The sequence below is a fragment of the Heterocephalus glaber genome, unplaced genomic scaffold (genome assembly GCF_053883595.1).
Source record: "Heterocephalus glaber isolate CG9 unplaced genomic scaffold, H.glaber_assembly_v1.0 deba00000281, whole genome shotgun sequence".
Classification (NCBI taxonomy): domain Eukaryota; kingdom Metazoa; phylum Chordata; class Mammalia; order Rodentia; family Bathyergidae; genus Heterocephalus; species Heterocephalus glaber.
The window spans coordinates 29,539,654-29,555,860 of NW_028258139.1; the positions used below are offsets into that span (position 1 = coordinate 29,539,654).

At 43.6% G+C, this 16,207-nt stretch overlaps 1 protein-coding gene across 3 annotated transcripts in view; it reads left to right on the forward strand.

Annotated features, from left to right (window-relative positions):
* Window positions 1-16,207, forward strand: part of Washc5 (WASH complex subunit 5) — a 56,785-nt gene that overhangs the window by 10,622 nt on the left and 29,956 nt on the right. For 2 of the 3 annotated variants that reach the window (XM_004837968.4, XM_021252142.2), the window contains exons 6-11: window positions 2,277-2,469; window positions 5,060-5,212; window positions 7,155-7,268; window positions 8,692-8,863; window positions 12,543-12,670; window positions 15,583-15,712. In XM_004837968.4, coding sequence (XP_004838025.1) covers window positions 2,277-2,469; window positions 5,060-5,212; window positions 7,155-7,268; window positions 8,692-8,863; window positions 12,543-12,670; window positions 15,583-15,712 — 890 coding nt within the window. Of the gene's footprint in view, window positions 1-2,221; window positions 2,470-5,059; window positions 5,213-7,154; window positions 7,269-8,691; window positions 8,864-12,542; window positions 12,671-15,582; window positions 15,713-16,207 lie in introns of all 3 variants that reach the window. The other variant, XM_021252153.2, reaches the window with a different exon arrangement.

The window sequence follows — 16,207 nt, forward strand, 5'->3', positions numbered from 1 at the left end:
AGAAATAGACCCAGGTTAGGGCCAGGGATTTAGCTCAGTGGTGCCGACACCTGCCTCGCAAGCAAAAGGTCCCGAGTTCAATCCCCAGTACCAAAAAAAAAAAAGAAATAGACCCAGGAAAGAAGCAGTCAATAAACAGGAGTCATTGAGGAGCTTGGGCTACAGATGTGAGGAGCAGAACCACATTTTACACGGTACAAGTTAGGACAAAGTAGGAAGGGCGAGAGAGGGAGCGGAAAGGGGACTGTTGGAGAGCACTGTGTTTTCAGCAGCCCGACTGCAAGCGGACGCTCCTGAGTGGCTCCTCTCCTCTGTCCACACACCGCTCCTTCTCAGTTTGCTGTAAGCTCTGGTGGCGGCCACTGTTTAAAAATGAAACTCTGTATTTCTGAAAGTATCTGGAAAAACAAAGTCAGTAAATAATGTAAAGAAGAAGAAAAACACATTTGCTGATGGAGCCCAGCTTTGAAAAGCCAAGCTTTGTGCCTTGGGTACAGCAGGCAATTCTTTACAATGTAGACACTGGTGTCGTGGTAATGCTGAACGATCGCATGCCCGCGCAGTGAGGAAGAGTCTTACATTGCAGGTGAGGCCATCTCAAGGCTAGGGTTTGAGTCTAGTTCATTTCCCTCATTGCCTACTCTTCCAGCCTGAAAAATCACAGAGGTTCTTATTAGATCTCCGAGAAGGAGCAGCTTGCCAAGATAAACCGTTAGTGTGCATCTCATTTTAAACTGATGAGTTTTGTTTTGTTCTTTAAGACAAGGTCTCACTCTGTAGTTCAGGCTGGCCTTGAACTCACAGATCAGGCTGGCCTCTCCTTCCGCCTCAGCCTCCCAAGTGCTGGGATTGCATTCATGAACCACCACACTGGCTTAAATTGATAGAATTTTAAAACTTCAGTTCAATCTGTGAAATGTTAGTTCAGTTTAACATTCTTTATCCATAAATTTGAAATCCAGAGAGCAGTGAAAAATATCTATATACATGCATACATTCCATAGTAACTGTTGACAGCCAAGCCTGATCTAACCTGAAATCATCAGGAGTCAAAACCTGCCCACAAAATGTATGAGTCTTCACTTACCTAGCTTTGATGTATTTACAGATTTTACTCCAAAATTATTAACATGTGTTGGTTATGGGATTTCACCTCAGATCTTGGTGAAGTATAATGTATGAGGTGTGATCAAAACATACACTGACTCTTTAAATTTTAAAAATTTATCACAGCAAAAGACACGTTGCCATGAATCCCCCTTAAGGTGCTCCCCTCTTTAAACACACGTATCCCATCATCCCTGCCCCTTTCTGAAGCAGTTTGGAAGTCCTCCTGTGAGTGTCTTTGCATGATGTGATCGCAAATATGATGAATGCTACTGCCCAGTGCTGTCCAGCAGAATAGCGGGCTTCTAAAAACAGGACACTGTCCTGATCCACGGCATCACCAGATCTGGCAGCGTGCAGCTTCCGGCTCCTCCCCAAGGTCAGAGTGACCATGAAAGGGAAGCATTTTGAATCCATTCAGGGCATTCAAGTAGCCATGATGGCATAAATAAGGACTCTCATGAGCGAGGACCCCAGAACTACTTCAAAAGTGGCAAGAATGATGCCGTGTGTTCAAAGTGAGGAGGATTCATGGCATTGTGTCTTCTACTGTAATAATTTTTAAAATTCAATATTCATCATAATTTTTGATCATACTTCATATTTGACCTATCATACTATTTTCTTCTTCCTCTCCCTCTTCCTCCTCTTCTTCTTTTTCTTCTCCTCCTCTTACTCCTCTTCTGCTCTCTCTCCCTCTGTCTCTGTCTCTCTCTCTCTTATTTTTTTTGGTAATTTAACCCAAGGCCTCACGCATGCTAGGCAAGCAGCTCCACCACTGAGCTACATTTCTAGACCTTTTCATTTTGCTTTGAGACAGGGTCTTACTGCATTCTCCAGGACGGCCTTGAACTTGTGATCCTCCTGATCACCTGGGATTACAGACATGTGCCACCATGCCTGGCTTTATGTTACTTTCTTATCTTTGAAAAATGTTGTATTCTGAAAAAAAAAATCTAGCCCCAAGGATTTTGGGGAAAGAGACTCTATACCTTTATGTGGAGCTAATACCCATCTTCTAAACAGGCTTTTAAAAATATAGTTTTGCATATTAAGGGTATAAATGGATCCATTGTTCTGTCTAGGCTGAGCTCTTCATTTTGTTGGATCTCAGGTCTCTAATGTGTCATCTGTCTGGCCCCTTGTTTCCAACTGTGCCCACGACCCAGTGCTGCCCGGTCTTCTGCTGACTCAAACATGGATGATATCTGTAAGCTGCTGCGAGGCACAGGGTACTCCAGCCAGCCAGGAGCCAAAAGACCACCCAACTACCCTGAGAGCTATTTCCAGAGAGTGCCTGTCAATGAGGCCTTCATCAGCATGGTCATTGGTCGACTGAGATCTGATGATATTTACAACCAGGTAGGAATTAAATCTTTAGGGTGATAATAATTCAAAAGACTGATTTTACCTTCCTTCTCAGTTCTACCTGTCCTTCTTTCGTCCCTAAAAGAATAAAAATAGCAGCTAGAAATCATTTTTAAAATCTTTTGAACTATGCTACACAGGAAAGAGGGATATTAGTTGTGGCAGAATCAGTCAGGCATGTGACACTCATAGTCCCACCCTTTGGGAGGCTGAGGCAGGAGGGTCACGAGGTTGAGTCCAGCCTTGACAGCTTAGCAAGACTGTCTTAAAATAAAAAGCTGCAGAGCTGGGGGCATTGGTCAGTGTGAAGGCCCTGGATTCAGTCTCTAGTACCACACACACACAAAAAAAAGAAAAATGAAAAAAAGTGCAGAGACTTCAGGGAGAAGATGGGGTTGGAGCAATGGGAAGGAAGACGCATCCCTTTAGTCACTCATCCCGGGAGTGGCCATTGTGTGCTGTGTGCACTCGAGTCCTGGGCTGATGCCCGTCACTGAGGAAGGCAGGTCGCGCTCGCTTCGCTTCGTTTGTTAGGAAGGAAGACACCAACTGAAGGGGTCACCGGAAGCAAGCCTAGTGTCACTCAGGGGGAGCACAGTGCGGCCGAGCACTGCAGGTAACAAAGTGGAGAATGAGCTCAGTCCTGGCAGGTGGCAGCCGAGCAGGGCTGGAAAGACCCTGCAGCCTTTGAAAGTTCTCTCACTGTTCTCGAGAGTGTGTTTCATTCACTTAAGAGACTCCCAGAGAGAGTTACTGTTCGATTACACTGTTCTGAAGACCAGTATACCACAGTTCCTCTTACTAGAAGAGAATAAACAACACACCTGCTCTGCACAGCCCTCATGGCAGCCTGTTAGTTTTTGGTGTGACTGTGTCAAGTATCAGTAAGACCCTTGTGCTCTTTGGGATTTTTTAAAGACCATGCAAAACCGGAAGCCACCTGCAGACATCACTCTCCATAATATGTGTTGCTGTTCACTGAGATTTCAGTCTAAATTGGCATCATGGAGGTTTTCTTCTTATGCCATTTTCTCTGTTCCTCACAACAAATCTGCAAAGTAGATGGCATTATCTGCACATTGCTGTTGAGTAATAAGACTTGAAACTAAATAATTTTCATAGGTCAGATCGCTAGGTAACAGAAGTATGCTTTGAATGCGGGTCTGTGTGAATTCTGTATGAACTCTGCCCATGCCATTCACTCACCACCTGTTCTTGTCTAACTCATGCTCTGCTTCCCACCCGCCTTTCACTAACACGGCTCAAGCCGTGGTTGTGCTGCATGTCACCCCTTCTCTGCCCTGCACTCCCCCATCCCTGGTCATGGCTGATGAGTCACATTGTCTCTCTCCCTACATATTTTGGAACTGGACCTAGAAGTTTCTGCATGTGGGTTTCCCTACTTCATGTGTCTTAGTTACTTTCCTGTTGCTGGACACCCGCAGCTTAGAGGAGGAGAGCTTTATTTTACCTGATAGTTTGAGTCCGTGGTCAGCAGGCTCCAAGGCAGAAATAGGACAGCAGAGAGACATGGTGGAGGAAAAGGTGCTCAACCCAAGGCTGCCTGGAAGCAGAGAGCAGAGGGGCCAAGGGGGGTCACAGCCCTGGGGAGTGCCCCACCTCCAACCAGGCCCCGCCCCCTAGCAGCATTCAGCTCTGAAACTCATCCATGAATGAATCCCCTGATGAGTGTAACCCCCCATGATCACATCACCTTCCACACACATAAGAATTTAGGGGCACGTTTTAGATCTAAACCGTAACAGCATGCAAAATCTGGGGTTTGAGGGCTCCTCATTCAACCAGGTATATGATGAGTCAAGAAGGAAAAGCTGGGCAGATCAACAAGAGGAAAAAGAAAAAAGGGATTCTGGTTTGCACCACCCCAGCCCTTCTTGTGGTGCAGCCATACTCCTGCCTGCAGGATTCAAGGGCCGTTGCTGTGTCTCTACTTGTAATAATTTCTCCCCTTTCTGCTTGTGGTAGCTCAAGGTAATAGATGCTGTATGCAGCCAGAGATTCCTAATACATGAGGAGATGGGTCCCTGGGGAGCATCAGCATTTAAAAGACAGGCAGAAGAAGAGAGCTCTGCAAAACACACTGAGAAGAGAAAATGCAATCTGGAAAACCAAAGTGAGAGTTCTAAAAAGAAGCCATTGAGTTGAGTTAGGAAATTCCATTGGGAGAATGTGGAGGTCAAATTTTAGTGCATTGAGGAACAAACAGAAAGTGATAAAATAGCAACAGTAAGCTGAGTCTAGCAGTTCTAAGATATTGCCTGTGACAGGAAAGACATACAAAGTGATAACTATTGGGAGACACAGGAATAGAACTTTTTTTTGAAAGAAAAGACAATTGTAGGAGAGTCTAGGACCAAAAGGAATATCCAGGGTTAGGGAATAGAAGGAAAGAAGACCCTGGATACCAGTGCCACACACCCTGAGAATTGCCTCCAGTGTCCAGGATCTCGAAAGGTAATGGGCTTTTGGGAAGCGTGTGCCCTAGAACAAGAGGTTTAATTCAAGGGTTTATACATCCAGATGTGAGCAGCAGTCACTCTGCAAGGTCGTGTTTGTGTTGCAGGTCTCAGCCTACCCGCTGCCAGAGCACCGCAGCACGGCCCTGGCAAATCAAGCTGCCATGCTGTATGTGATTCTCTACTTTGAGCCTTCCATTCTCCACACCCATCAAGCGAAAATGAGAGAGATCGTGGATAAATACTTTCCAGATAACTGGGCAAGTATTACTATTTTGTTTCCTCCAATAAATTTATAACCAAACCTACTTGCCATTTTTTGTCCTTATATCAGAGGTTATGATGTTTTAAATATTGGGTCATAAAATCACTTAGGCAAAATTAAGTGTATTAAAAGTTTTATATATCATAGCAGGAAGGACTAAATCTGTCAGTAAGATTTCCTGACCAACCCAGTATTCGCCAATGGAATGCTCTCAGGATAAAACCATGTATAAAATGTAGCTTGCTTTTGCTCCTGAGAATGCAACTAAGTTACATGAGGATTTTTTAAATTATTTCTATTTTATGATTCTAAGCTATTTTGTGACTCCTAAGATAGCAGAATTCATCTTATTTATCATTTTGTGAATAGCTCTTTCAGTTCTATTTTAAGTTTTACCTATAAGATGGCTGTGAAGAGCACATTGAGATTTACATGACTTCAGTGATATGTTTGTAACTTTTAAACCTTGTTTGACTTAAAAATATTCTTAAGGAATAAAACAACATACCTAATGTGTATGAAATGTTTTTCCCGCACAAGATTTTACCAAGGGCAGTGAATCAGTTCATATGCTCAGGTAGGAGATTTTCTACTTAACTGTTGAATCACAGCTACTGAATCACATTACCTGTTATGAGATACCTTTTAATTTACTGCCAGTGTGAGAGCAACCTACAGTTAAGAAGTGAGTATTCCTATCCACTCATGCGTTATGCTTCTGAGCTTGGAGTTGAGCAATCAAGAGGAAAACTGATAGTTTTCCTTCATGGTAACAGTGCTTATTAAAGAAGTTTTGACTATAGTACTATAATTACAAGCATATTTAGTGTTAAGAAAAAGTAAAAATCCAGTTTCATGATGCCTGTAAGATACCTGAAAAAAACCTAAGCAAAATAAACAACCAAAACCCTCTGTCACATACATGCTGGCATAAAAGGATCAAAAAGAAAGATATGGGGCTGGGGACTTAGCTCAGTGGTTTCGCCACCCACTGCACAATCGCAAGGACCCGAGTTCAATCCCCAGTACCAAAAAAAAAAGAAAAATATGCCAGGCAAATGCCAACCAGAATGATAAATTAAATGTATATACTACTGAGAAAGTATAACACAATAGAGAAAGTTAGAGAAAAACATTAATAGAGCTGAAGGTCATTTATAATATTAAACAATACTGAGGTGAATTAAGTCATAATTCATATGCACTCAATAATGTACTCAAAAAAACATAAAGCAGGGTCAGGGATTTAGCTCAGTGGTGCCGCACCTGCCTTGCAAGTGCAAGGTCCTATGTTTGATCCCCGATACTGGGGAAAAAAACCAAAAACCAAAAATATAAAGCTAAATCTCATGGATTCACAGGGAAAAAGTATTACAGAGATTTGAAAAAATGTAAACCAGTGTCATGCCACTCTTCTTACAGGTGTTTTTGGACAACTCCAGTGTTCGTTTTTATTACTGAAAAATACTTATGTCAGCATAGATTTGTTATTTTAAATAAGTTACATATTTTTAAATTTCCCGGTTTTAATGTGTAATATGATAAATATTAATAGTTTTTTTTTTTTTTAAAGATTCTTAGGAGCCTTCAGTAACTTTTTGGAGCCTTAAAAAACAGAAATGTTTAGGAAAACCTCTGCTTTAGTCAGATTCACTGCTTTTCTGTTCCTTTTCATTTTTCCTCACTCAGGAAGCAAATGCACAACAGTTTGAAAGGGAAACTTTGTTTTGCTTTGCTTGTTTTTCCCTGAATAGCCCATGTCACTCTTGTTTGAAAGTGCTCATGAGGAAGATCCTTACTTATGTATTTGGAAAGTCCTGGGTTTCAGTGGTACAAGCTTAACCTGGAAAGGGGCAATGTCTTACATAACTTTATATTTTAAACTAACCTTGAAGTGAGTAGGAGTAGACACACTGAGTAGATGTGTCCTCTTTCAGGTAATTAGTATTTACATGGGGATCACAGTTAATCTAGCAGATGCTTGGGAACCTTACAAAGCTGCGAAAACTGCTTTAAACAACACCCTGGACCTTTCAAACGTCAGAGAACAGGTAGGTTTTGCCTAACCAGAAAGGCTCCTCATAACTGTGAGCCTGGATTATGAAGTAGGGATTGACCTATGTAGCTTTTCCAAGGAATTTGGAAAATGTCCATGTAGACATTTAGTATATGACTAATAGAAGGTAAATTTTGTACATTGGAAAAAAACATACCAGTATATATTTTTAACTTGGAGACTTGGGTCTTAAGGCTATTTGGTGTCCTAAGACAAACCAGTATAATGAATATATAGTACTAATTGACTTTGTTTATATTGTTTAAACAATGCCCTATGGACAGAGCTGGTTTTTCCAGTTGTTGGAATTATGTGTTTTTGTCTGTAGGATGAATACCAAAGATGCTAACTGAACATGGATAATACTTTGTCACTATAGCTTAAAGTGATCATTCCTGATGTGCTGTTTAGCTTATCTAAGCAATAAGACCTAAGACATTCATTTTTAAGTTAAATGGCTATCATCTGTCTCTTTGATAAGGACACAAGGCAGAGGAAATATTTGAGTAATGAAGGAATAAAAGTAAATTATTTTATTCGGATATGTACCTGTTCTGGATGATTATATTTCTCAGCCTGGCTGCCAGAGTTACTGAGTCTCCTGTGTGGGTAGAACAGCACTGACTCCAAAGCCTTATCATGTTTTATCCAAATAAATTATGTTCCCTAAATAATGCACAGAATAACTGCAGTGTTGGCATGTCCCTAGAAATACATTTGAGTAAGTGGCACTTCCATACTTACCGATATCAAAGCATTACTTTTTCATTACTGAAACTCCTTTCCAAAATTCCCTTTTCTCTCTCATTTGTGACATTTTTTTAAAGCTTCTTGATAGCTTTAAAGTAACTTGACTAGTTAATGATATTTAACATTTTAGTCTTGCTTTAGTAAAGCAGAATAACCAAATATCCAAAAGGCTGGTTTGAAAATTCAATGTGGACATTCTAAGGTGTGTGTTTTTATTAAGTTTCCTATGCCTGTAGCAGTCTGATCTCTCTCATTTGTCTGCTCTGTCCTGCCTCCATTTTCAACAGTATTATCAGCAGTAGGCAATTCGGCTTCTGTCTTTATGTGTCTTTGTCATCCAAGTTAAGAAAGGGATGGATCTGAGGGACCACTCGGTCCGTTTCTTCCTTTGACATTTGAAGAAACCACTGGGCAGAGGTTCAACACAAAGTCACACCAGACTAGGGTTATAATAAGTACATTCTCTTTTCAGAACTGTTTAGGAAACCAGTTGCCCTTGGGTGTCAGAACTGCAGTCCAAATGTATTCATGTCATGTAGAAGTGATATTATTGAAAGGAAAGAAGGAAAACCACTTGGCTTTTTTTGTCTAGGGATTTAATTGAATGTGGTTTGTTTTGAAGATAAGTAATTTTTAGTACATTCTAGTTTTTTTTTTAATTTTCAAAGGCAAGCAGGTATGCTACTGTCAGTGAAAGAGTGCACACTCAAGTGCAGCAGTTTCTGAAAGAAGGTTACTTAAGGGAGGAGATGGTTCTGGACAACATCCCAAGGCTCCTCAACTGCCTGCGAGACTGCAATGTAGCCATCCGGTGGCTGATGCTTCACACAGCAGACTCAGGTAACGCAAGAGGAAGCTTTTCAGAATCAACATGTACCTCAGGAAGCAAAGTGCTTTCGCAGGGAAAGAGTCCTTGGATGAGAAGGAAGTTGCTTTTTCAGCCTTTTTTGTGTCAACTTAGGTAAGTCAGGTGCTGGGGAATCTGAGGATGTTGAGCTCTCATGTTGAAGGAGCTCATCGTTGATCAGTTCAAGGGGATGAGATATACACATAGAAGAAAGGGTTGCTGCAAATCTGCAATAGGCAGAATAATTCCTCCCAAGCCACCCCCACAAAGATGTCCATGTCTTGATCTCTTGGACCTGCAGACATGTTATTTTACATGGCAAAGGGGCATTGAGGTTGCTCTTTGGCCGACTTCAAGTATTGTACTGGATTATGCCAGTGGACCTAATATAATCATGAGGATCCTTAAATTGAGGAAATGAAAGCAGAAAAGTCAGAAGCAGAGAAGTGCATCAGGAGAAAGACTTGAGTAGTCATTGCTGCCTTTAAAGACGGGAGGGGCCACATACCAAGGAATGTAGGCAGCCTTAGAGGCTGAAGAAGGCGGTAAAACAGGTTTCCCCTAGTGTGTGCTTACCCCAGTGGGCCCTGTTTTAGATTTCTCACCTCTGAAACATACGCGAATAAGTTTGAATTGTTTTAATTTACTAAACTTGCGGTGATTTGTTAGAGCAACCATAGGAAGCTGACACAAGGTCCAGGCAGTAAATAAGAGCCAGGTGTGTGAAGCAGACAAGTGTGCGAGTCCTGTGTAGGGAGGGAAACGTTGCTTGGGGTGGAGGAAAGAGGAAGTCAGCAAAGGCTCCATCCAGGAGTCAGGAGCTGGCCAGGCCCCGAGTAAGATGAAGTAAAACTCAGCAGAAATTCTAGACTGCAGAAGTCTGGAATCAGTGGTATGATCTTGGAAGTACAGAAAGACATGAGCCCACTGAGTTCAGGACCTGCGTAGACTGCAGCGCTCGTTTCAGGAAGATTCAGTCTCGACCCTTTCTGTGTAGAAGCAGAGCCCTCTGAGACCTTCTGTCCATAGGGTTTGACCGTCAAGTTCGTGGAGTCCATAGTCTGTGTGAATCATCTCCGTAGAACCTGCAAACTGACTAAAACCTCTGCTTTCATAGTAGAGAAGTGAGTGGGTTGAGCTAATCCCAAGCTTGTTCAGAGATGGCCAATTTTTTTTATTCGAAGTAAATGTTTCATCAACTTTAAGTAATGAATCGGTCCATCTGGGACTGAGTGTCCCTCCCCCAGGAGCTGTGTCACTCAGCAGCCTGCCAAGGCCTCTCATTTTATCTTCCCATCAGCTCACTTTTCCTGACGACCTGCTGGGACAGGCACTCACTTTTTTTTCAGATGAGATTGTGCTTCCCGAGGCCCCTGCGTAACATGGTTGCCCCGGCCTCACAGCTCTCCCCTCGAGCTGTTCCTCACAGTCCCTGGAGCTACCATCCGCTTCCACTTCCCGGAAGTGGGCTGCAGAGAAAATAGCAGTGGGATTCCTCGCCCTCCCTATCTGGACATGGGTGTCATTTCTCTTTGGCCTGCTCTCCAGCGCCTTAAACCTTTCTCACAAGTGTTGCTCTCCAGGCTTTTGGAGCCTTTTGCTTGTTTTCATAGGTCCACTTACAGTTTACCCACAGTGGGAATACTGTGGCTGACACTTCATCATCTAATTGATCTGCTTTAAATTAGCTGTTTATCTTTTACATGAACTCCAGCTCTAATTTCAGGATTTTACTAAATCGACTCACCTTAGAATCTTCTGTACCAAAAGTCTTCCACTTACAAGCATGTAAGTGGCCAGGCCCTCTCTTTGTCCTGTCATAAAACCAGCTGTGGCTTTCTAGTGACTCAGCCTCTGCTGCTTCCTCTGTGTGACGATGCCTGATAGTTGTGTTTGTGTTCTGGACACAGTTGTCTCCTGGATCTGCACCCACACCAGGGCTGACCGCAGTTTTTAATCCTCAGCCACGTCTGCTTTCCATTCTTGTGCCTGGCCACTGCCTGACCTGATTGCACAAGGATGATTTAGCAGAAGCAAATGATTTGCCTGTCTGCCTGTGAGTCAGACCTGGGAAAAATACCTGCTTATTTAGCATCTCTGGCAGTTTGGCCCTGGTGCATAAAGGCTGACAGTCTCATACTGCCTCCTAGTGGCCTTCCGCAGGCATTAGAGTGGATATAGAGGTGGTTAGAACTGGAGTTTGGTTTTGGTTTTCTTATTTGTTTCATGGTTAGGAAAATGTGAAGCTGGAAATTTTGTCTTTGTAGAGTCAGTGGCTCCAGTTCCAATTATTTCTTCTCAGGTAGTCTTGGAAAATGCATGAAGAATCAGAACTCTGCGGTTTTCCACAGAGTCTCAGGTTGTCACAAATCATCCTGATGCACGATAGCTTAGAAATCAGTATATAAAAGGGCCTTCCACAGGCCAGCATAATGGTGGCACCAGAACACCCTGTGGTGTCCGTTCTCACAACACAGCCCTATTGTACCTGCAGACATTTCAAGCTGTACACGGGAGAGCAAGTGTGAGTGTGCATGTGAAATACTAGTGCAAGTACCACGGACCTTGTACCCTACTCAGCTGGGAACTTGGGACAATGTCTGTTACCTTAATGTTTTTATTTTGATTTTATTTGCAGTCTAGATATAGACAGATTGAATTTATAAGTATTTTTACCTCATCCTACTTTATTATTCTTGACCCTGTAAACCAACCTCAGCAAACGTCAGTATTTTTTATTTTGTGCTTTTCTTTTAATTCATTGTTTATCTTATTTGAAATAGCTTTGGTTGGCAACTGATAGGCCAGACTGAGTCCGGGCATCTGCGGTTTTGTCCATGGGTCAATAATCACTGCCAAGCTTTGTGACCTTGGCTTGGTTGCCTTAAGCTCCAGTGCCTGTGTAGTGGATCCTCTAGGGAGCATGGAGCAGCCACATGTCCGAGGCCTTTGCAAGGAGATGGATGGCCACAGCTCCGGTTCAGGCTTCCAAGAATCCTCTCCCGGTGGAGTCACTCAGGACCTGCTTGAGTTGTGATAACACACAAGAAACATTACCACCAGGCAAGCTTATTAGACTCAGCTTCCACGTATTTACTGAGTCTGATCACGTAGGCAGCCCCTCCCTGGCCTGCAGGAAAGTCCAGACCAGAGGAAGTTCGCATTGTCATGCGAACACTACAGCATAGTGGATCATTCTCAACTCTCAAAGTGGTGAGCACTTGTCCCAGAGGCCAAGTTCTCAAATACCAGCCCAGAGCCAACCTTGCAAACAGGTCTTTTTAAGGATGGCGATCTCAGCCTGCCTGTCTACAAGCAAATGGCATGGATCAGTGTCTACACTGGAAACAGGTCCAAACAGACAGGAACTAAGTCCACCCTCCTATGAAGCGCTCTCAGTGAATTAGGCAGTTGATAAAAGCCAACCCCAAAACGCTTACAGACTTTAGAAACACTGTTTTCAGCCAACACTGTATCAGAATAACACTCCCTGTCAGAGTCAGTTGTCCTCCCTAGCATAGACTCATTCTTTCACTACCCTCTATTGGTAAACATTTTGCTTAATACTTTTTAAATGCTTAAAGTAAAGCCAAGTACTTAAGATTTCATCTTGACTCATACATATTGTCTACACATGTAATAAACAGCTGATTATTCTCTTCATATTTCCAGCCTGTGACCCAAACAATAAACGCCTTCGTCAAATCAAGGACCAGATTCTAACCGACTCTAGGTACAATCCCAGGATCCTCTTCCAGTTGCTGTTGGATACCGCACAGTTTGAGTTTATACTCAAGGAGGTAAAATGATGAATAATCACCAAAGCCTTAGAGGTTTTTTAATGTTTAAAAATACTTTTAAGAAAGAGATTAGGATTTAGTTGCTGTGTCTTTTGATTCAGGCTACACATTCTAGCTGTGTAAAATAGTTCCTACTTTTAGAAAGGACAGGAGACATTCAGCAGGCAAGTACTGCGTATTGTCTTTGAAGACACAGTGGTGGGAGAAGTACACAAGGTTATGCCTAGTCAGGAATACAGACGTCAGTCAAGAATAACAGACCGAGATCTGTGCTCTCACAGGGAGGAGCACAGTTCTCTGAGTGCCTACAGCAAAGGATCTTGTCCTAGCCCTAAAACTTCCCCGAAACAGAAGTTAAGAGTCTGAAGGGACAGAGAGGGATGTGTCAGTTAGCTGACAGAGTAGGGAGCATTCTGGAGAACGTGCTGGGGAGAAATACTAGCCACATACCACGGATCCTTCAGTCAGCATCAAATGCACCATGGTGAGCCCATGAGAGCGAATCACCTAGCCATGCAGTAGCCATCTTAGTTCCTGCAGGTACATTGTGAAGATGACTGACCACACGTTTCTCGGAACGTGTCCCCGTTGCCGTAATTGTGTGCCTGAGCCCTCTGGGACAGGGAGGAGCATGTCCACCAAGGGGCTGAAAGGCCCATTGGCTGTAGGGGAGAAAGCACCCAAAAGGTGGCCTGCAGTGATGCTGAGACGGGCAGGAAACAGGCATGAGGGGCCTTGCAGGATTTCAGGCTGCACTTCACCAGCCAGGGTACCCCCTGGAAAAGAGTTAGTAGGGTGAGTAATTTGCATTTAGCAGGGTGGTCTTAAGGACTTCGAGCGATTTGAATGAGGGAAATGCTGAGGTTAGCCTTGCCCTGAGAAATCCTCATGAGCGAAGTAGAAACAGAGGATACCTTGGAGTGCCCGCTTCTATGGCAGTGCTCAGGCATTTGGACCAGGTGGGCTCGGGAACTAGCTGCAGGCGGTGGTGCCACCTTGTCTCAGGCTGGTTGGTGATATACTGGGTGCTTCTTTACCTTCCAGGCCTGTGAGGGTACTGTGTTCCCTAGGTAGCTCAGAAAAACTAGGTGCTGGTTGCTAACACAACTCTAACGTGTGCATTAGATGCTTTCAATGATTTTCCGGTTTTCAGCTATTTAATAATTTTAATATTTTCTTTCTTAACAAATAATTATTGAATACCTACTATTCCCAGTAAGATATTAGGAGTTTAAAAAACAGCAAGGTGTGTCCCTGCCATTGAAGAGTCCTGAGCCTATGAGAAGAAAGCGAAAGCCAGTCTTGAGGCTAGGAGCGAGTACCAGGCACTACATGAGCCAGAAGGCAGCCCTGACCTTCGGAGGCCCCCGAGGGCTGCATCCGGAGCAGTCAGAGTCCAGAGCTGCCGCACACGGGCTGGTTCCGTGTAGTTCAGGAGTGTTGACTGGAAATCAGGATAGGTCTGAGCTCTCTGAGCGCCAAGCCTGCATCTGCAGCCCTCAGCCTGCTCTCGGACCTCCACCAAAGCAGAGTGGCCAGCGCCCTTCTGTCTGCTCAGGCAGAGAAACAAGACAGCCTTGGGGCACCACCCCATCATGAAGAGAAAATTCGGGTTGGAAGAAAAAAGGATTGTCCCATACAAATTGGGCACAGAAATGACAGATTTGAATTTCTGACATTTCAGTTTGCGTCCTTTGCCTGTATTTTCCTTTCTCCTACCTCTCATCCCAACCTTGTGTAGAATCACTTTCTGACTCCTCTGTAAACACAGTAATTAGACCTGTATTTCTTCTGCTCTCCATATGACTACATTTTCTAATTCAAGGGCCAGCTGTCCCCCCCAGATTCTATCTTACAAGATATGAAATCTGACCCGGGCATGGTGGTGCACACCTGTAGTCCCAGCACTCGGCAGACTGAGGCAGGAGGGTTGCTGTGAGTTTGAGGCCAGCCTGGGCTACATAGCGAGACCCTGTCTCAAAAGGAACAAAGTTATGAAACCTGTGTACCTCGTCTTGCTTTTTGTTTCACTGATTAATCATCCTGCCCAGATCACTGCGGGCTCCTCCTCCACAGACCCCAGGCGCCCCACGCAGTTTGATTCTCCCATCTGTAGCTGGGGTCTCCCTCCTTGTTTTGCATCTTTTCAGTTTCATTACAGTGTTACCAAAGGAAGAATTTCCTAAGAGAAAAATCAGTATTCATGCATATTTATCTCCTACGATCCCAGGGACACAAATCCTGTACCTTTGTGTGGGACGACATGTTCTCTAATGAGAATGTGTGTTTTTAAAATTTGTTTCAAGAAAGAAACAGAACTCAGAGTTACACCATTTTCTTTTAAGTTTTATGATGGAGTGAATTAACAAACAATTTCTGTATAGTATGACAAGAAAGAAACTCTGTTGGTGATTTTGTCCATACTCTGTAATCTGGCAGGGTGATGCCCAGATCTTCCCTGATTAAATGGGTGTTGGAGGAATTGTGGCCTAGAAAAGCCGATATGTGACTCTGGGCACAAATTCAGCTTCACAGGAAAATCCTGGTTTCTGGCCCTACCAAGACCTAAAGCAGGGCCAGGGATTTAGCTCAGTGGTTTCGCCACCTGCTGCACAAGCACAAGGACCCGAGTTCGATCCCCGGTACCAAAAAAAAAAAATCTAAAGCAAATCTCCAGGGTTGGGCGTGGGGATTTGAAGATTTCCAAACCCTCCGGGGTATGCTTTTGTGCTGCTGGGCTGAGAACCCCAGGCTTGGAGATAGTCTCACTTTGCCTGTCAGTTTGTATAACTCAGAGGTAGGCCAGCATTCATTTTCTAATACTCTTACTTAAAAATGGGGTTTTGTTCAGGGTCTCTTTGTAAACTGCATGAGCAGGATTTTCTCTTCAGTCTTTTCTGTCTCTTCAACAGATGTTCAAACAAATGCTTTCAGAAAAGCAGGCCAAATGGGAGTATTACAAGAAGGAGGGCTCAGAGCGGATGACTGAGCTGGCCGATGTCTTTTCAGGAGTGAAACCTCTAACCAGAGTAGAGAAAAATGGTAATTACTGAGGGGAAATGTGGTGTGTCGGAAATAGTGTACATGTACAGATTGTCTGAAACGTTAGAAACTGGCCAAGTGAAAGGCCTGGTGTTTTCCTACTGCTTATGACGTTGTCCTGTGGCAACGCTGATGAAGAGCCAAGGTTGCTTCAAGCTGTGTTGAGCCTTGGGCTCTCGTGGGCACTGTTTGAATCCACTCTGCACTTAAGGCTTCTTGTCTTACCTTTGAAGTGTGAGGTTAGGCTAAACCAGGGGATCTTAACTCTGATTCATAGAAGGGCTTAGAGTCATACTCTGCCCTGACCCCACAGTACACACAACTCGTGTCACTTTGTGTGCATTTAGGGGAAGCAGCAAGGATGTATAATTCTTGTGGTCTTTTCAAAGAGATATGCCACCTGAGAAAGTTAGTAACTCCCAACATAGATCGCATTTAAGGCTCTCCGCATGTCACCTGGGTCTTGTCTAGTGCGCCTGCCATCTAGTGGCAAGA